Source organism: Quercus lobata, chromosome 12 (genome assembly GCF_001633185.2).
Source record: "Quercus lobata isolate SW786 chromosome 12, ValleyOak3.0 Primary Assembly, whole genome shotgun sequence".
Taxonomy (NCBI): domain Eukaryota; kingdom Viridiplantae; phylum Streptophyta; class Magnoliopsida; order Fagales; family Fagaceae; genus Quercus; species Quercus lobata.
Window position 1 is genome coordinate 11,744,959 of NC_044915.1, and position 20,973 is coordinate 11,765,931.

The 20,973-nt window shown below is 34.1% G+C and overlaps 1 protein-coding gene across 2 annotated transcripts; it reads left to right on the top strand.

Annotated features, from left to right (window-relative positions):
• The first annotated feature begins 3,119 nt into the window (after positions 1–3,119).
• LOC115971173 lies at positions 3,120–12,832 on the top strand. 2 transcript variants are annotated; one of them, XM_031090911.1, is made up of 11 exons: positions 3,120–3,660; positions 4,552–4,627; positions 4,808–4,918; positions 5,432–5,548; positions 6,409–6,753; positions 9,037–9,359; positions 9,983–10,082; positions 10,165–10,224; positions 10,860–10,946; positions 11,364–11,501; positions 12,109–12,236. In XM_031090911.1, exons 1-11 carry the CDS (start codon positions 3,551–3,553, stop codon positions 12,124–12,126), a joined length of 1,485 nt encoding a protein of 494 aa, XP_030946771.1. In that variant the 5' UTR covers positions 3,120–3,550; the 3' UTR covers positions 12,127–12,236. The 2 variants fall into 2 exon arrangements, with proteins under 2 accessions (XP_030946771.1, XP_030946770.1); XM_031090910.1 differs by having other exon boundaries at positions 3,127–3,660; positions 12,123–12,832.
• The last annotated feature ends 8,141 nt before the right edge of the window (positions 12,833–20,973 follow it).

The following is a 20,973-nucleotide window of genomic DNA, read 5'->3' on the forward strand; positions in this document are numbered from 1 at the left end:
GTTAAAAACGGGTTCGGAGCAATCGGGTTGCAAGTCGAGACGAGTTGACTTGTATTTTCCAAATGAGTTATTAATACTTATTCAATAATTTTAAAATTATACAAATCCTAACATTGCTATCTAAAACAAAATAACACAAAGACAAATAAAACAAATTCACAAGTTTTATTTTTACATAATATCAACATCCCAAAATATAAACCAAATTACAAATGACTTATTGGATAACTCATTTGATAAAGAATAAAAAAAATATATAAGAAATTTACAATCTTGAAAATTAATTTTATAATTTATTATCAATTGTAGTAGGCATTCTATTTCAATTTGAGATATACATTAAAGTTTGATTGTTTACTTATTTATACAGTGTCTCTTTTATGAATATTATATCATTGTTAAGTAACACACACTCTAGGAAATATCATAGTTTATTTTGAAAAGTCATTTATTTTGGATATAAATTGTTTAAATATAGGTCTAAGCATTCATAATTTATGCTAATTTGATACTTTGGCTTCACAATTTTCACACTTGTAAATGTTTCTCACACATATCTACTGTACGGCACCGAGGTTCCCAGACCCAATTGGGCCCTAGGTTCAGGCCCAATGGCACGTCCCCATTACTTTAAATTCTGCTTGAAACTACCTTCACAAACTACGAGTTTTGAACCTCAACCCCTAATCGATGCTCGGCATAAATTTGCCGAACAAGTAAGGAAGTCTTGTCCAGACGTACCATAGGGTGCTCGGCAGTTCAGGAAACATCACGACCGAGCATATTAATCTAAGTTGGAACCAAGTTCCAAAGCCATAATCTCAGCATTCCACTCTCACCTAAACACACACTTATAAAAAATAATATTGGACCTTTGATTACACTAACAATGGCAGTAATCATGACCTTCCCACTAACTTAGATCTATAAATAGTAGAAGTTGGGGAAGAAAAGGGGGTCGAAAAATCAGAGGGAGAAAAAGAAAAAAACAAGAGAGAGAGAGAGAGAGAAGGAAAATTACTTTGAGTCTCTGTGTCGAGAGCGACCCAAAGTAGGAAATCCACAAACCCACCTCATAAATAAGTTGTGAGCCCAAGTGAAGTTAGACCCAATAATTTCATTTCCAGCGCGCACATCTACAATTTTAAATCTATGTTTTTAACTTTATTGTAACAATTATCTTGGCATGTACTTTGCTATTTGATATCTAAAATTTTTTACTCATAGCAGAATGCTTAACCATTCATCTTTTAATTAATTTGCATGCAATTATGTAAATGTCTCAATTGTCTTTATTTTATTTTATTTTTACCACAAAAAAAAAAATTTAAAATGGTTCGAGTTTGGGTCAAGTCATGGGTCGGGTCGGGTTGACCCGCAAAAAACACGAGTCAAGTCATGACTTAACTTGTTTTTGCTTCGGGTAAAAAAAATCGGGTTCGAGTAAGGTATTTTTCAGGTTGGGTCGGGTTAAAAAATTTTGACCCGTTTTGCCATGTCTATAGGCTATGGGGCTTAGCTTTTAAAGCCTACCTTTAAGATTTGAAGTCTAAGAGCATTCACAATAAGAAACCTAAAAAGTATAACTTTTAGCAACTCAAAATACTACTTTATCTATTTTAACACCACACTTTATAATAAACCCAATGTCAAATGTTTTATTTAACATTCAACACGTTAAAATAACATAAATAATACAATAAAATAATATATCCAACACAATAAATAACAATCACAATTATCAACACATTAAAATACTATTTTTTTTAACACCACACATTAAAAAAAAAAAAAATTGTTTTAAGTTTTAAACTACAGTGAGATGTTAGCTCACTTTAGCTTATACTCAAATTATTTAAATTTAGCTTCTTTGCTGTACAAGGCATTTTGAGGGTATTGGTTATAAATGGACTTTTTAGTCAGTTTAACAAACTTATTGGAGATGTTCTAACTAAAAAGGGTTGCCTTAGTTATACCTAGGATGGAGTTATTTTTTAGCAAATGAAATACAAATTATGTGAGGGCTAGGGAAAGAAATAACTAGTACCCTAAAGGCATTTGTTATCATTTTCCATATAAAATAATGCATCTATACTTTCAAAAATCAGCATAATAATTAATATAGTACGTACCAATAATAACCAATTTATCGGTCTTTCAATTGCTAGCATTAATTCCAAACTGCACGTAAGCCAGACAAATTCAAGGCACATGAATCCACCAACCAAGATAACTGTAAACATGATTAGAGTTAAATTTTATCCTATGTTTTTATTAGTCTTACATTAATAAAGTCATCGTTGTTTTTTTTTTTTTTTTTTGAGGGGGCAAGTCATCGTTGTTAATAATAATAAAAACCCTCTTTGAATTGTTATATTTGATTTGACTCTTCTAAAGTATTGATATTATTAGGAATTCACATCCCACAAGAAAAAAAATACTTTGTTTTGAAAAAAAAAAAAAAAACTAATGATTGTTTTAATCTGATTAGAAATGTCAAATGTAGACATTATTGTGCATTTAGTAAAATATTTTATTCTTGATTAATGGTTATAGGTTCGAATCTCATCTATACTTAAAATTTAAAAAAAAAAAAAAAAAAAGAAAAAGAAAAAGTGCTGTGGTTGAATAATTTTGTGTACACCATAAAGAAATTAGTAAGAGCAAAAATAAAAATATAACCATTGAAAAATTCGAAAGTTTTTTTTAATAGAAAAATGTATTCCAGCTTTATCAAATTAATCCATGAGCCTATGAGATAATCCAAAAAAAAATATGTCTATAAATTTGATAGTACGATGAATAAAATTTGGGACGCTATTCTCAAAAAAAAAAAAAAAAAAAAAAAAAAAAAAAAAACAGGGACCTAAATGCATTGCCTGGACTGTCCCTACATTGACCTCAAATGTTTCAAATAAAAAAGACGCAACCAATGAAATGAAATTTTTTTTTTTTTTTTTGATAAGAATGAAATGAAAATTTGAACATGCGTGAAGGGCCTAAAACCGTTTTTAGGGAATTATGGCGGGTTCACGCGTACAAACTACAAATGATACAAGCACTGAAGCGGTCTCCAATTCGCTTCCCAACTATTCAAGCAAAACGTGGTGTGTGTGAGTGAGTGAGAGAGAGACTAGACGAATTTTTAAATTCTAACATTGAATGCTCCCAACAACCCAAACTAACCAAATTCAATTCAATTCAATTCAAAGTAGATCAGACAGATTCTTTGTCACAGTCTCTGAGCAAGTCTTGGCCATTACTTCACATTTCGTGTTCCTTCCATCTCTTTAAAAAAAAAAAAAAAAACAAAAACAAAAACAGAATTCCAATTTCAACTTCACATTCAAACCAGTCAATCCAATGATTCCAATCAAACATACCCATTTAATAACAACTCTCTCTCTCTCTCTCTCTCTCCCATTTCAAAATATAACCACATGATCTCTATAGGGTATACTTTATTTCAAACATTTTAGAGGCAGTGCAAAGATATTATTTTAATATAAGAAGAATGTGAGCTTGTGGTAGATTATTTTGTGAAATAGTAATGGGTGGTTTTAGTGTTGTTGAAGAAGCAACAGCAGCAGTTGGGAAGAGAGCATATGGAGATACTTGGGGAGTTCCACTTTTTCATTCCCAACACAGACGCTCTAAGAGGTATATTTTCATACCCAATTTGAATATTTTTACTTGTATAATTGTTCTTATTATTATATGCTGCCTCAAAATCTTAAATATAGTCTATATTTTGTGGCTTTCATGGGCTAGCTTATGGATGGATTCTATTTAAGTATGTGAGTCTTTGAGCAAAAGTTGAGGCTTATAGATTTTTTGAACATTTTGGAATATGTTGCTTTGAGTAATCTAGATTTTGTGGGGGAGAAATCTGTAATTTTAAGTAGTGGAATGGTTAGGTGGTCCACTTATAAGAAGAGCATGTACTTGAATACGAAATTAAAATTTAATAAAAAAAAAAAAAAAAAAAACTTTCTAGGTAGTCTGTTGGCAACAGAGAAAATGTTTAAAGCATCTTATATACTGAGGAAAATAGATAGTTCACGTTTGTGTTTGCAATTAGTACCTGTGTGTGTGTGTGTGTTTTCTTCTAAGTGAGCTTCCATTCCTTGGTTCTGAAGTGTGACTATTGGCATATGATTTGACGAATGATATGGTCCTAGGTGACTGCTCTGTTAAAAAAAAAATTTTAATTGTGTGATTACTGTAAAAATTCTGATTAAGTGGTGTCAAGTTAAGTAGATTAGAATATATTGATTCTTTTTTTTTTTTTTTTTTTGCTCAAAGATAGAATTCTACTCTAGCCTAATCTAAATATATATGTACATGAAGTTCTCTCCTAGAGACTTGAATTTCGGCCCTTTCTCCCCCCCTCCCCCGTCCCACCCCACAAGAACTTGTACTTGTGGAGTAACCATCACACCAAAGGTGCACAATGGTCCAATATATTGATTCTTAATTCTTCTTAAACATTTGTATCATTGTATTTAGTTGCGTGCCCATTTTGACAGAAATTCTGGCTTTTCCTTTCAGTGCTTCAGACAGGAACGCAAGTGTTTTAGGAGGTGGAGTTTTGTGTTCCGTAAAGCAGGACCAAGATGAAACATATGTGAGATCACAGATCTTAATTATATTAGTAATCATATTGGTTTTTTTTTAGTGGCAAACAATGACCATGCTTAAAATCATAGATGAACACAGCCTAAAGCTGTATATCATAATCTGGAATGTGAACCGATTATAAAATTATTGATTACCTTTTTTTGTTCTTATAACATGAATATAACAGGTGTTACCATATTCAGCAAGTGTTTCTAGGGGACAAAGTCCTCTGCATGACTATGCCAACTATTTTAATAAGAACATATCATCAAATCACAGGGCCTCCTTGGAAAAAGATGTAAGCATCAGGACTTTGTTTTTTTTCTCTTTTTACATTAAGGTGTCAGGTTGGATAATTCTTCTATCTATAATTTGATATCTGGGTGAGATCATGAGATGAATCTGTGTGAACTGGCCCTAGATGTGCAATGGCCCTTGTATTAGTCACTAAGAATAGTCAATAATATATGTGGAATAAATTATCGTAACTTGTTTTACTTCTCTGTTATAAATATGGAGAAGTATTCAAGTGTATATTTTTTATATGTTTTAAGAAAATTACCATCTTTGTGTAGAATATGCAGTGTTCAAAACTACTTTACAATTACTTAAAATGTATATACACTTCATGATATACAGTATTTTTGTGAATTATGTGATAAGTTGTGTGTACAAAAACAATACTCCATGAATGATATTTGCAGTTCTGAATGAACAAATCTAAAGATAATATAATTGTTTTGTTTGTGTAGAAATTTTTTGCCCCACCATTATTATTGTTCCATTTATAAATGTCTATGCTGCTTTACAGATTGAGCAGCTGCAATTGCGATTACAGCAAGAAAAATCTATGCGCATGATGCTTGAGAGGACAATGGGTCGAGCTTCTAGTACTTTATCTCCTGGACATAGGCATTTTGCTGCTCAGGTAACTTTACTTTTGGTTTATACTTTAAATTCCAAAGATCTGTTTCTGGATTTTCAAAAAACTTCTGCTTTTCTTTTACTTTTGTGTACACACACACACACACACACAATATAAGTGTTTGTTTGTAGATATACATGTATGTTGATGGAGTATTTTCTTTTATAAATTTTTACAACCAAGGCTTGATCCATGTTTCCTACTCATCATGTATCTAGATGATGATCAAGATGAAAATTGTAATGTTTAATTAGTCAAACATACTTCAAGAAAATAAATTTCTAAGCAGTTCTGGTTCTAAGCTATTACATCCCACCATAAAACTTGAAGGAAATATACAATTATGCCATTTGATGATTACTTATTTTCCATTTTAATTATGTTCCTGGTACTTGTATGCAGCTCCTGTAAAAGCACTCACATATAAAATTCAGTGCTGTAGAACTGGAACCATATCTTTGCCTCTTTTCTTTTATGTACATATTTCCTATGGGCGCAACTTGTAGGCTGTAGAGTTTTGACCTTACCAATTGGGGGTTCAGAGGTGCTTTTAGATGCAATTGTGAGTTTTCCATATCACTCCATCCTTGACCTGCTTACATATTGGAGAATCTAGCTTGTGAAATTTTCCCAATACTTACTAATTGGCAAAAAGAGACTTACATATTTTGTGAAATTGGCAATATCTACTTATTGTTATTGTTATAACACAAGTCTGTTTTATACTTTTCTGTGGTTAACTTAATATATTCTTTTAACTACGCATATGGTGAGTAAATAGAGAATAACCTGCAAATTATTGACCTATTTTCTTTTCTTTTCCTTTTTTTTTTTAATAATTAAAATTATTGTCCTATTTTCAGACAAAGGAATTGATTGCTGAAATTGAATTACTTGAAGAAGAGGTTGCAAACCGTGAGCAGCATGTTCTTTCTCTCTACAGGAACATCTTTGACAGTGTTAGTCGGCCACCTTCAGCACAAAATTCAGGCATGGCTTCCCCAGCCCATACAAAACATGGTTCCAGGAAACATCCAAGTATCATTTCAAGTGCTTTTTGTTCCTCAAAAAAGTTTCCTTTGCGGCCTTTGCAAGCTCTAGTTTCTCTGGATGACCCATGGAAAAGATGCCATAAGACTAGTCATACACCAATGTCCAATGGCAAAAACAACGTCGATACTGAAAAAATGTGTTTTGACCAAACTAAGGTATTATATGTACTTATCTTCTTTTTATTTTGCAAATGTACTTTGAGTTTTGTTTGGTATTCTTTATTTTTTCCCTTAATTGAAATCATTGATCTTGTCCACAAAAAGAAAAAGAACATCTTATTAATTTTATATTCAAAATCTTGGGTTTTTCTGAAAATGCTTTGATTTTCTAATTCATTTTTTTAATTAATTTATATATTTAGTAGTTTAGAAAAATTATCAAGGGAGTTTGAAAGTTATGTTGTATGGAGATTATATGATTCCTACTACTTCTGTCATGATCTAGTATAAAAAGAATGAACTGTGTCTTATGTCATTGTGGTTTTGGAGACAAGAAGCTTCTTTGGGGCTACTCGAAAAACTTTAAAAGTTGGTTTTCCAGAAATGGTCATGATCCTCTTCTTTTTTGCTGTTTGTAAGGACCAGAGACATGCAAGGTCATAGATTTGTTAGTCTGCTGAATTTCCAATCAATTTTGAATTTATTCTACAATTGTTAGGTCAGCTAGGGACCTATGACTAGGTATAAACTTGGCAGAGTTTCAAACTTTTCTTAAGGATAGTGTTTTTTGGTGACCAAGTCTCTGTAACACCTCAGTTGTATATGGTCCACAAGCCTCAAAAGGGACAAGGTTTCTCTCCAAACTAGTTTGGAAAGAAACCTTTCAAAATCCTCTTATATCTTTTTATTGGATGTGAATTTTGAAAATTTAATAATTGGATACATGTTCTTTTTGTTCTTAACACACATGTCAAATCTCGTTCAAATAAAATGTTATTTACTATTCAATCAATAAACTTATTTTTTATACATAGTTTTAAATCACCAAAACTTGAAATTTAAAATTTTTATTGATGACATAGCCATTAATATTTGATCTTCTTGAAATTTTCCAAGTATGGAGGATATAATAAAAACATACAATCCAATGGTTAGATTTTCAAAATTCACATCTAATAAAAAGATATAGGAGGAGTTTGGAAGGTTTCTCTCCAAACTAGTTCGAAGAAAAACCTTTTCTACTCCAATAGGCCCCCAATGGACCCACAAAAAAGAGTCTGGGTAACTGTCAAAGCTTTGAAATTCTCCATACTTCACTATGTTTAGTGACTGAAAAAAGGGATTCTGGAAAAGAAAATACAAGCTTGATGCTTTGATCAGGTTTCATGCTGTGATTTTGGGTAAATAAAAAGCGTTGATATGAAAGTTGACCTGTAAAATAATTTTATCATGAGATGAATCTAAGTACCTTTAGAAGGGCTAGTGATCCCTTAGTCAATTGGCATGTCTGACTTTGCCATGGGAGTGAGCTTGGGTTTGAAACCTTCGGGGGGTAAAGTCTCCCCTTTATTTAGTAAAAAAAAGTACCTTCTGAAGATCTTTGGTGTAACAAATGTTTGAGTATCTGTTTTTCCTGTACATATAGGGTCCGTTTGGATACAATTTATTTTGCTAAAAACTGAAAATACTGTAGCAAAATAATTTTTAAATGGTTGAAAAATTACTGTTCACTCTTTTTTTACTGTTCATATGCCTCGGTGCACTGTTCATGGAAGGCGCTGGTGTTTAAAAAAAAAAAAAAAAGGCTAAAAATGCGCAAGCGCAAGGAAATGTGAACGTGAACGTAGATCTAAACCCACACATAGTTGTAGCGGGTGATTACTTGTCAAAAGAAAAGGTAGTAGTAATGGGTGATGGCCAGGATTCTTTCAACCACATGAATGAACAAATGTATAGAATGAGTAGACCAAGGCCCTAAAGAATTCAAATATGGGATTCAACAAAGTGCATCACTTGTTGATGCCACCTTGTGAGTGTGGCCATCAATTAATCACTAAGGTCAGGCTTGTGCATGCTGAGCACTGAAGTTATTCATTGGATAGGTCTTTTGACATCATAGTATTAAGAAAATTATTCTGTTTGTGTTTATGGCTTTCTAAAACATTCTTGATCTTCCCCCCTACTCATCAAAGTAAAATCATTCCATATCAAGTATGGGATCATATTAGGATTTCACTGAGCACGTCATTATAACCAATTTTGATGAAGGCTCGAATCTCTTGCAACGAATCTATTTAGTGTCTATTTATTTAATTAATAGATAGATTTGTGCCTTCAACATTTATAGAGAGACAAAATGGCCAGATTTCCATTCTATGGAACATCCTAAAACACTTTTATGTTTGCTTGTTATCAAGTAAAATTAATACATTTCATGTTAGTGATAGCCATATAATGCCATATAGTTGTCCAAACCTTCTCTTCTCAATTATTTGCCAGGTTAGGGAAAAGGTTCAAGCCATGTATAAAACATCTGTTCTGCGAACTCTGAAAGATCATCTTTACCAGTGCCCGAGCAAGTTATCCGAGGAGATGGTTAGGTGCATGGCTGCTGTATATTGCTGGCTTCGTAGTGCAGCATCTGTAAATACTGAAACGAACCGATCGCCTTTGTTGTCGAGGTCATCCACGAATGTTATACAGCCGCAACGTGGTACTGGAGAGGACCGAGATTGGACTTGCAAATCAATGATTGAAATATCTTGGATATCAACTGATAAAAGCCAGTTTTCTCATGCTTCTTATGCCATGAACAACTACAGGTTACTTCCTTAATATGATTTTCAATAATATTAACAATAATAACAAAAGTAAAAACAAACTCAAGTCCTCTATCTTGAGCACATGGGGGTGTTCATTGGGGCATGAATTGGAGCGTGTTCCACATGCTTGTTTGGGCTATGTTTATGATATTTCTTTGAATTTGGGGTGGATGTTTTCTGTGGTAGGAAAAAATTTAAGGATTCATCCCTAGTTAGCTGGACCTAATGCTCCTCATATGTTATCATTGCAAAATTTCTTAGGAATCAGACTTGGCCCTGTCATCTGATGGCATAATTTCACAAAATACACTATTGAACGTTTATTCATATCTTGGATCTCCTGTAAGGGGAAATCATTTTCCAAATATGTGGTGATGGAGCATAATAAAGGGGACGACATTTTCATAATGTTATTTAATGAAGCAATTGATCATATTGAACAATCTTTTCTGATATAAGTTTACACTTTTTGAGTCATATGGTGGGTCACTCCTTTTAGAATGTGCACTACAAATCTTTATTTGCCATATGTATGTCACACGTATAGCATATGCCATCTCGTCTATTGTTTAACCGCATGCAGGAGGACTGACTTGACATCTACTTGATGTTTCTAACTTCAGAGTTTTGATTGAACAACTAGAAAGAGTGAGTTTCAGTCAGATGGAAAATGATGCACAAACTGCATTTTGGATCAATGTGTACAATGCACTTGTTATGCATGTAAGAATTGTACTGGCTGTTGGTTTTCTCTGACCAATTTGCACTTCATATTACTGTCTCTCATGCACTGAGGCTTGTGCAGGCATATTTAGCATACGGAATCCCCAACAACTCTTTGAGAAGGTTAGCCTTGTTTCATAAGGTAGTGAACTTCTTTGTGTCGTGTTGCTGTTTGTTAAAAATCATTCTTTTAAATTCTCATGGTGTATAGGAAAAACTGCTAGAACAAAAGAATTTGTTGGATGCAGAGAACCAATGACAGTTTAAGCAAACCTATGAAACTCTACAAATTTGTAGTTTGTTTTTTCTTGTCCATCAAGCCTTATCTCTACCATTGCCTGTACCAGGGGTTTGTTATAAGATGCTTTAATAGTTTCACCAGTTCTTCCTATTCCAAAGTTAACAAAATCTTATTTGTTCTCAAAATTTGACTTTTTCATGCTATACTCTGCTTCGGCTCACTTACAAGAAGGGGACAACCCTTTTTTCCCCCATTTCTTTGGAATAAAATATTTTAATTTGGATATAATTTTCAAATTTTTTATAAAATTTTTATTTTGTATAAAAATAGGATTGAGAAATCATACAAGCAAAGTTGAACTGTTTGAGAAGAAATAAAACCTGTGGCATAGAATTTTGAGAAAAATGGAGATTCATAATACAGGTTTTTGTGGACTTTCAGTTGTTTCTGAAGAAACCATAATATTTTTTCCTATCTTACTGTTTTTATCTTTGGAAATGTAAAAAAATTTTGATGGATATATTTGTATAGTGCAGGCTGCTTACAACATTGGTGGCCATGTCATAAGTGCAAATGCTATAGAGCATGCAATATTTTGCTTCCGAACACCCCGAAGTGGACGGGTACTCATCTTAATCTCATTTAAGAACACGCAAAGATACATATGCAATAAAGGGGGAAAATGTAGATGGACCTAACAAGTGGCATCATCTAAAAAATTATTCTTATATCACCGTGATTAACTCTTTCAGATGATTGTTGGTGTTGGCTAGCTTAATTGAGGATTATTTCACGACTTCCTGCCACTTGTTGCTTGTCTCTCTGTCTCTTTTTCTTTTTGGACATGTTAGAAATATAGTCATGGTTAAAATTTATGGTGTGTGCATGTATTCGAGAATTACTGCTTGAACTTTTCCTTTCCTTCACAGAATGAATCCTAGAATGAAAAGGTGAACATAATGTGTGAATATGAACAGCTTTTCTAAGTTTTTTGGCCTAAAGGCCTATGTATAACTTATCTGATTTTTTATGATTTACAGTGGCTAGAAACTATCCTTTCCACTACCTTGAGAAAAAAGTCGGGTGAAGAAAGACAACTCAGTTCAAAATTGGGTCTTCTGAAGTCCCAACCCCTTGTCTACTTTGCCCTTTGTACTGGAGCTTTTTCTGATCCTGCGGTAACTTCTCATTTTTATTACTCCTCTTTTACTCGATGAAGTTTGAATTGTTTTTAAAAGACTATTGGTACAGCTGTAATATATTTGAGTTCTTACGGTAAAAAGGTAATTGTGCCAAAGTTGTTGTAGATAAAATAATCATTTTATTTGGTATTGTGATGATGTATACTTTATGCTCTATTCTTAGCTTTGTAAAACTTAGGATTAGTTTAGTTTTTGTCTTCATCTACATGATGGACCAGAACATTTCTGATGTGACATGAAAAGCAACTTGAAGGGAAGTTTGATATAAGGATCATGAAAATTATTTGAATAAACTGTTTTCAGATGTCTTTTTATCAAGTTTGTAGAAAGGCAGAGCATAAGCACGTAGTTTCACTTAAAAATTCTCTTTCAAATTTTTGAGTTACCTATTGAACTAGATTTTCTCACCAAAATTTGCTGATTTCTGCTGATTTTGAAAACCGACTTAAGTGATGGAATTCTCGAAATTATCAACCTTAAACATGGTGTAGTAATTTCTATGATTTGCTCTAATTGTAATTCATTGCTCCTTGTTGCTTCCAAAGACATCTGATATCGCTCATGGTTGATTAAGAGTTGGTAGTTAAATTTATGTAGCTAAAAGTCTACACGGCATCAAATGTTGGAGAAGAATTAGAAGCAGCAAAAAGAGAATTTCTTCAAGCAAATATAGTTGTGAAGAAGTCGAGGAAAGTGTTTCTACCAAAGGTGCTCGAGAGATATGCAAGGGAAGCATCTCTCAACTCAGATGATATTCTCAAATGGCTCACTGAAAATGTTGATAAGAAGATACATGATTCGATACAGAAATGCATTGATTGTAAATCCAGAAAGAAGGCGTCTCAGATCATAGAGTGGCTGCCTTATAGTTCCAGGTTCCGGTATGTATTCTCAAAGGATCTAGCTGAGAAGCCATGGTGGATGTGAGGTTCTTCTTATATAGTAGAATGTGTTTCTCACTGTCACATGAACCATTAAAACATTGATTGGCCGAGAGAGGAAATGAAACGTGGGTACTTCAAACTAATCCTTTTTTATTGTGCATGTGATTTTTGCTACCACAGTTCCACTTTGTTGTTCCACGAAGTCCAAAGTTTGTGCCTTTCTGTTAGTCTATTGTAATCTAATCTGAAACAGTGGGGACCTTTTTGCTGATTTTTAGTGTGACGATCTTAGCATTGTAATTGCGGGAAGTGGTACCAACTTCAACAGTAGTCTGACTGACTTTCACTTCTTGATGTAAAAAGACTTTAATGTAACATCATTTAACATTTGGTTTTGATTTATGTACATTTCAACTTTCTCCATGTCCTTGGATCAAATATTCAATTTAGCAAATATGGAAACCTCATTGAGTTTAATTAGAAATAATTGAAACACTAGGAGTTAGTTGCAACTGATCCAAATTTCAAGGGGTGTTTTTGCATTTTGACCTTAAACTATTTAGATAGAGGATAAAAATGAATAATTTGTAACTTTTTTTTTTTTTTGATTAAAAAAAAAAACTAAATATACTTTATACTTATTTAGATAGAAGATAATGTGAATAAGTGTTTATTATAAGTTCTTATACTTTTCATTTATAAAAAAATTAAAAAATTAAAAAAAAAAAAACAAAAACAAAAAACAAAGAGCATATTCACACACACGGCACAAGAGGTTAGTTTTTATTATTCGGATTAACAAAGAGCATATTCAAATTTCATGGGAAGAAGGTGTCCTGTAAATTATATGAATATTATCATTTTCACATCACAAACAGCAGCGCCTTACACATCACCGGGCCTTCTGGCCCAAGTGGTACCCGGTTTACCATGAAACTGCTAGCTCGGGAGTTCGAGCCCCTGCAATAACCAATTACCTAGCAAAAAAAAAAAAAAAACAGCAGAGCCTTACACACTACAACCACCACTAATATTATACCAATTTATCATGGCATTCATCTTCTTTTTCTTATAGATCAAGTCAAAAAGAAGCTCAAAAAGTCAAGAATAATTGCGTCTTACAGAAGGCAGTAGTTTAAGTAGTGTACTTTAGCTAGTTACTATAACAACAATATGATTATCATCCGAAAATTGCTTCATTTTTGTTTGCATTTTTCAGCTTAGCAATGCACAAAGCAAGACAAGTTGCTAACAGAAACGAGAAACCAAAATGGCCGGGGTTATTACCAACAATAACATTGCTCTATGTTGAAAGTGTTGGGAGGTGCATGGCACCTAATACAAGTCCAGCCCATGTAGGATTTGTGCCCAAGATAATGAACTTGCCATGCAAGCATTGATGGAATTTTATTTCAATTAGAAATACGTGAAGGTGGTTGACAAGTTCTAGAATCCTACTCCAAATGTAAGTAGTTGTGTTTAATAATTAATACTTGAAAGAATCCTAAATCAAGTTATGTTAGGAATTCATATTATGCTAGGAAAAGAAGTCTAAGGCGGCTAAAGCTTTTTTGTGTATAAAAAGCATGCAGGTGTGCCGCATACAGAATAGAAAGAAAAGAAAGAGAAAGCCACACAATAAAAATAAATAAATAAATAAAAAAGGAAGCCAAGAGGGAGCCGCTTAGAGAAAAGAAGACAGCCAAGAAAGAGTTGTGTGTGGAGAAGAAAATAGAAAGGAGAGTGCAAAGTGTTGCACTTTGCTTCCACTGTGATTGCTTACAAAGGTAACTTTGAAATCTTGTCCAATAGGATCTTGGGTCTATCTGAGTCACACAAATTGAGTTGTTTTCTAAGTGGGTTGAAGGATGAGATTAGATTACCAGTTAGGATGCTAGTTCCCAAAACTCTTACTGAAGCCTTTGGGTTGGCAAAAATTCAAGAGGAATGCCTAGCCAGTAGTAGGAAGGGAATTAGGAATACAATTGATAATGGTAAAGTTTCAATCTTGGGAACACCTAAGTTGGAAGCTAGAGTGGAGTCAAGAATTAAATTTCCTTTACAAAGTTTGATTGGAGCACAAATGGAGGAAAGAAGGAAACAAGAGTTGTGCTATAATTGTGATGAGAAGTGGCAGATGGGGCATAAGTGTAAGGGAGCTAAACTGTTTTTGTTGGAGGAGGTAATGGATTTGGAACCTAAAACTTAAGGGGTACACTTGGTGGAGATTAATGATGATGAAGTACTGTTAGATATTCATGAAGTTAGTTCAAGAAATGAAGTTAACTTTGCTAAGATCACATTGTATGCATTAATAGGGAATCCTACTTCTAATACCATAAGGATAAAAGGAAGAATCCAGATTCATGATGTGGTGTCTCTCATTGATTCTTGGAGTACCCATAATTTCTTGAATGTTGCACTGCACCTTGATACCTTTTGGATATTAGAGGTTAAAGTAGCTGATGGCACAATTCTTAAGACTTTAGGGAGCTGTCATGGGGTCACTATCACTTTGCAAGGGCATTGGTTTGTCTTGGACTTTAATGTGTTGCATTTGGAAGGTTGTGAGGTAGTTTTGGGCACCCAATGGTTGAGTACTTTGGGGGTAATCAGTTGGGATTTTCAACTATTGACTATGAAGTTTCTGTATTTGGGAAAGAGAGTATTCCTACAAGGGTTGCAGCCTACTTCCTCAACCATTTTTGATGCTAACAAGCTTTTCAGTAGGTCAACAAGGAAGGGTTTAGTGCTACAAATTACTGTTACAGATCATGTCTCATCTGTCCAACCTTACCTTTCACAAGTGCTGGCTGACTTGTTGGGTAAATTCTCCAAGGTCTTTGTTGTCCCTATTGGCCTGCCACCTATCAGAGGCCAGGAGCATAGCATCAACCTCAAGGAAGGAACCTTGCCTATTTGTGAACGACCATATCATTTTCAAAAATCTGAAATTGAAAAGATAGTGAATGAGTTGCTAAAAGTAGGGTCTATACAGCCAAGCCAAAGTCCATTTTCTTCACCTGTTTTGCTTGTGAGGAAAATTGATGGTAGCTAGCGTATGTGTATAGACTATAGGGCTCTTAAGAAAGCTACTATTAAAGACAAATTTCCAATTCTAGTAGTGGATGAGCTATTAGATGAATTGGCAGGTGCCTCAGTGTTTTCTTAGTTGGACCTAAGATCAAGTTATCATCAAATTAGGATGAAGAGTGAGGATGTTCATAAAACTGCTTTTAGAACTCATAAAGGGAATTATGAGTCTTTGGTCATGCCCTTTGGGTTTACTAATGCACCATCCATTTTTCAGGCACTAATGAACTCTATATTTAGACCCTATCTGAGGAAATTTGTCCTAGTGTTCTTTGATGATATCTTTGTTTACAATCAGTCCATGGATGCTCATTTATCTCATCTTAAAACTATCTTGGAAGTGTTACTGTCAAACCAGCTATTTGCTAAGCAATCCAAGTGTGTGTTTGGTTGTACTGAGGTTGAGTACTTGTGTCACATCATATCTAGAGGGGGTGTCAAGGTAGACCCCAAGAAAATCTCAACTATGGTCCAATGGCCAATACCTGATACTGTTAAGGCTTTAAGAGGTTTTCTAGGGCTGGCTAGGTATTATAGGAAATTCATTAAGGGTTATGGGACCATTGCCCAACTTTTAACTGATCTCCTTAAGAATGATTCTTTTCATTGGAGTGACAAGGCGTTGGAAGCTTTTATAAGGTTGAAGGAGGTTGTGACTCAACCCCATGTGTTGGCTCTTCTTGATTTTTCTAGGTCATTTGTCATTGAGTGTGTGATGTCCCAATTTGATTGATTGTGTGATGTGTGTGGGTGTGTGATGAGTCTCACATCGGGTATTTACTGGGTAGATTTGGGCTTTATTAACAACTACGAGGAGCCTTAATTGTGATTAATCCTTTTGAGGTATAGCGCAGATGTGGCTAGCGCTTTTCCTTGGGTCGTTACATATGATATCAGAGCCGACCCGGTAATCTCATGTGGGCTCAGAGACACTACCCCACAAAGTGGGCCCTAATGAGGACATTAGGGATTTAAGTGGGGGAGATTGTGATGCCTCAATTTGATTGATTGTGTGATGTGTGTGAGTGTGTGATGAGTGTGAGTGTGTGATGAGTCCCACATCGGGTATTTACTGGGTAAATATAGGTTTTATTAACAACTACGAGGAGCCTTAATTGTGACTAATCCTTTTGAGGTATAGCGCAGATGTGGCTAGCGCTTTTCCTTGGGTCGTTACAGAGTGTGATGCTTCAGGGAGGGGTTTAGGGGTTGTGCTAATGCAGGATCAGAGACCTATAGCCTTTCACAGTCAGGCTTTGAAAGACAAGTACCTCCATTTATCCACTTATGAAATTGAGTTGATGGCCTTAGCTTCTGCAGTAAAAAAATGGAGATCTTATCTGCTTAAAAGACCTTTTGTGGTTAAGACTGATCACCAGAGCCTTAAGTTTCTGCTAAAACAGAGAATTGCTACCCCATCTCAGTAGAAGTGGCTTGCTAAATTTTTGGGATATGCCTTTGTGGTGGAATATAAAAGGGGTAGTGATAATAGGGTAGCTAATGTTTTGTCTCGAAAATTGGAACTGATTATGACTTGTCTACTTCTAGTTTTGATTCCAAAGCAAGTTGCTTGATGCTCTTAACAGTCCTTGACCCTGCTTGGTAGGATGTGTTGAAGGATAGCTACTCCTTTGATGAGTCTGTCCAATAGCTCATTGCAGCTGTCCAAGTAGGGACTCTACCTAAGGGCTTCACTTTTCAGAATGGGTTGTTATTCTACAAGGGCAGGTTCTACATTGGTCCATCTTGTCCTCTTAAACTTCATTTTTTGCATCATGTCCATAGCAACCCCTTGGTTGGTCATTCTGGGTTCTTGAAGTCTTATCAGAGAGCCAAGAGTGACTTTTATTGGCATGGGATGAAGACTGACCTGAGGAAGTTTATCAGAGATTGTGATACTTGTCAAAGGATCAAGTCTGATACTTCTTCTCAACTGGACTGCTTCAACCATTGTCTATCCCTACTACACCTTGGACTGGTGTGAGCTTAGACTTTGTGAAGGGCCTTCCTAAGTCTATAGGGTTTGAGGTTATTTTGGTGGTGGTGGATAGATTAACAAAGTATGTGCATTTTGTTCATGTTTCACATCCATATAGTGCAGCTAAGATTGCTTCTCTTTACATGCAACACATCTTCAAACTACATGGAATGTCTTCTTCCATTGTAAGTGACAGAGATGCCACTTTCACTTCCTTGTTCTGGTCTGAGTTGTTTCGACTACGGGGCACTGTTTTGGCCATGTCCACTGCCTATCACCCTCAAATAAATGGGCAGACTGAGATTGTGAATAAGAGTTTGGAACAATATTTAAGGGCTTTCACCAGTGATAGACCTCATCAGTGGGCTTCTTGGCTACCATTAGCTGAATTCTGGTTCAATTTCTCATTTCATACTAGTTTGAAGTTAACTTCTTTTGAGGCATTGTATGGCTTCCCTCCCCCTAAGCTCTAAGGTTATGTGCCTGGTATAACTAGGGTGGATGCTTTGGATTCCCTGTTGAGTCAGAGGCAAGCTGTTCTGAACACCTTAAAAGTTCATTTGGTTGCTACTCAAGCTAGAATGAAGACACAAGCTAATAATCACAGGCAAGATAGGTCCTTTGCAGTTGAGGATTGGGTTTTTCTGAGGTTGCAGCCCTACAGGCAGCAGTCATTGGCTTCCGTGGGTAGGTGAAAGTTATCACCAAGATATTTTGGGCCATTTCAGGTGTTGTAGAGAATTGGAAGTGTGTCTTACAAGCTGGATTTGTCCCCAGAGTAAAAAATCCACCCTATATTCCATATGTCTTGTCTAAAGCTGAAGTTAGGCTAGCATGTTACACCTCTACCCATCTTGCCACCTGTTGATGATTCAGGACAAGTGTTCACAGTACCTATTGCTGTTTTGCAGAAAAGGACTAAGTCCTTAAGGTCTAGGGTCATCACTGAAGTGTTGGTACAGTGGTTAGATGCCTCACCTGAATATGCAACTTGGGAATCCCTTCATCAACTGCAGCTCTCTTTCCCTCACCTTGTGGGCAAGGGGCTTTGAATGGGAAGGGTAATGTTAGGAATCTATTCCAATTGAATTGTAATTACACATGTGAGCTATAATGGTTGTAACAGATAGTTAGTTACTGGTTAGTTACTATTGGGTTAAAGGTTACCACAATGGTTAATATATTGATGAGTGCTTAAGTGTGAGAGTTAGTAACATCACCACTGCACTGTGAGTTAGTTAGGATTACCTAAGGATATAAGGGATGTACTACTGCAACAGATTCATTCATTGATGAATAATACAAATATTTAGCTTTTTCTCTATCTCTCTAATTTTCCATGGAGGTCAGGTCCCCTTGAAGTGACCAACACCAATCTTGCCCCAATTCACTAGCAGAACCATAACAGGAGGTGCACGACACCTAATAAAAGTCCATCCCATGTAGGATTTGTGTTCAAGATAATGAACTTGCCATGCAAGCATTGATGGAATTCTATTTCAATTAGAAATAGGTGAATGTGGTTGAAAGTCCTAGAATCCTACTCCAAATGTAAGTAGGAGTTGTGTTTAATAATTAATACTTGTAAGAATTCAAGTCATGTTAGGAATTCATATTATGCTAGGAAAAGAAGTCTAAGGAGGGTGAAGCTTTTTTGTGTATAAAAAGCATGTGGGTGTGCCGCATACAAAATAGAAAGAAAAGAAAGAGAATGTCGCACAAGAAAAAAAAAAAAGAGATTAGCCAAGAGGGAGCCGCTTAGAGAAAAGAAGACAGTCAAGAGAGAGTTGTGTGTGGAGAATAAAATAGAAAGGAAAGTGCAAAGTGTTGCCGCCTTTGAAAGAGATAATTTATGTGTGTGAGAGCAAAGAAAAACAAGATTGATTTTTTCTTTAGTCATGAGACATATATAAGAATTGTTGTAATTGATTTAATAATAGTAAAATTATTTGGAATTTGTCCCATGGTTTTTTCCTTCAAAGAGAAAGGATTTTCCTTGTAAATTATGTGTTCTTGTGTGATTGTTGTTTTGAATTGAAAGTTTTGGCGATAATATTATTTGGGACCCAATAGTAAGAGCATGAATACAATTGATGTCATTTCATTCTGTTGTTTTGGCCAAAAAAAATTATATTCTAATTAGTTAACTAGTATAAAACTATAAATCGTACTCCTAAATTCTAATAGGCTAATACACCTCATTCTAAATTCTAGCCCATTTAGATCTATTTTGTCTGCTCTAGTCAATTTCGCTATATTCCTATTGATATGATGATTTCGATTGGCATGCGAACTCAAATTTATTTTTATTTCTATTTTTTAAACTCATTTTCATTTTCTTTTTTTTTATTATTTAACTTGTTTATTAGGACAAAATTTGGTTACAAACTTAGTTGTAGATATGAATTTCTTTTTCTCTACTCAATATCTTTTTATTAGATATGAATTTTGATAAATTCACCATTGGATTATGTTTTATTCTTTTATCCTCTATGCTTGTGAAATTTTCAGAAAATCAAAGATTAACACCTATGTCACCAATAAATTGTTTAGATTACAAGTTTATGAAATCTAAAATTAAGCATAAAAAATAAATTTATGGATCATATAGTAAATAACATTTAATTAATACGAAATTTGACATATGTATTAAGAGCATAAAAAATATGCAATCTAATGGTTAGATTTTCAAAATATATTGTAATGTTAATTTTTTTTTAAAGGAAATTATAAGTTTAGGCTATAGCAAAGTTTGCAGCCAATCTTAGTCCAGCTTATTATATGTTTCCGTTTTATTTTTCATTAAAAATACATTTTTCTTTTCATTTACTTTACTCACATCTTACTCTTTCTCTTCGTTAAGAATGTGCAATATATATATATATATATATATATTTTTTTTTTCCATTGAGAAGAACAATGTGCAAATTTGATTTTGAATTGATAAATGATATGGAAGAATATTATGTGATGAAGAAACCTATTTATTTTTTTAGCAACAAAAAAAACTATTTATTTTTGTGTGTGAGTTTATATATATATTAAAATTAATTATAATCCTAAAACAGTATGGCATATTTGACCGGTATTGAAATATTATGTTTTAATGGACAAACTAGAACAATGATCGGAATAGAATTGACAACATTTGATTGTACCATAATTTATGAAGTAAAATTCAAACTAAAGACATATTTTGTTTACATTTAAAGGTTCCTCCAACTCTGTTTCTTACCTTAAGAAAAAAGTTTGGCTCCAACTACCAATATAAAAATGACATGTATCTCATTATATGTAATGCAACTTGAGACATTTTGATAGATGAAACTTGGAATCTTCAAATTTACCGTATTACTTTTGAATCCACTATACGCACCACTTGTGTGGATGGAGAAAAACTTTATTTTTACTAAAATTGATTTTTTTTTTTTTTATGGAAAAAGTTTAACAAATACTTTCAAAACATTGATTTAGAAAATATTTTAAAAAAATT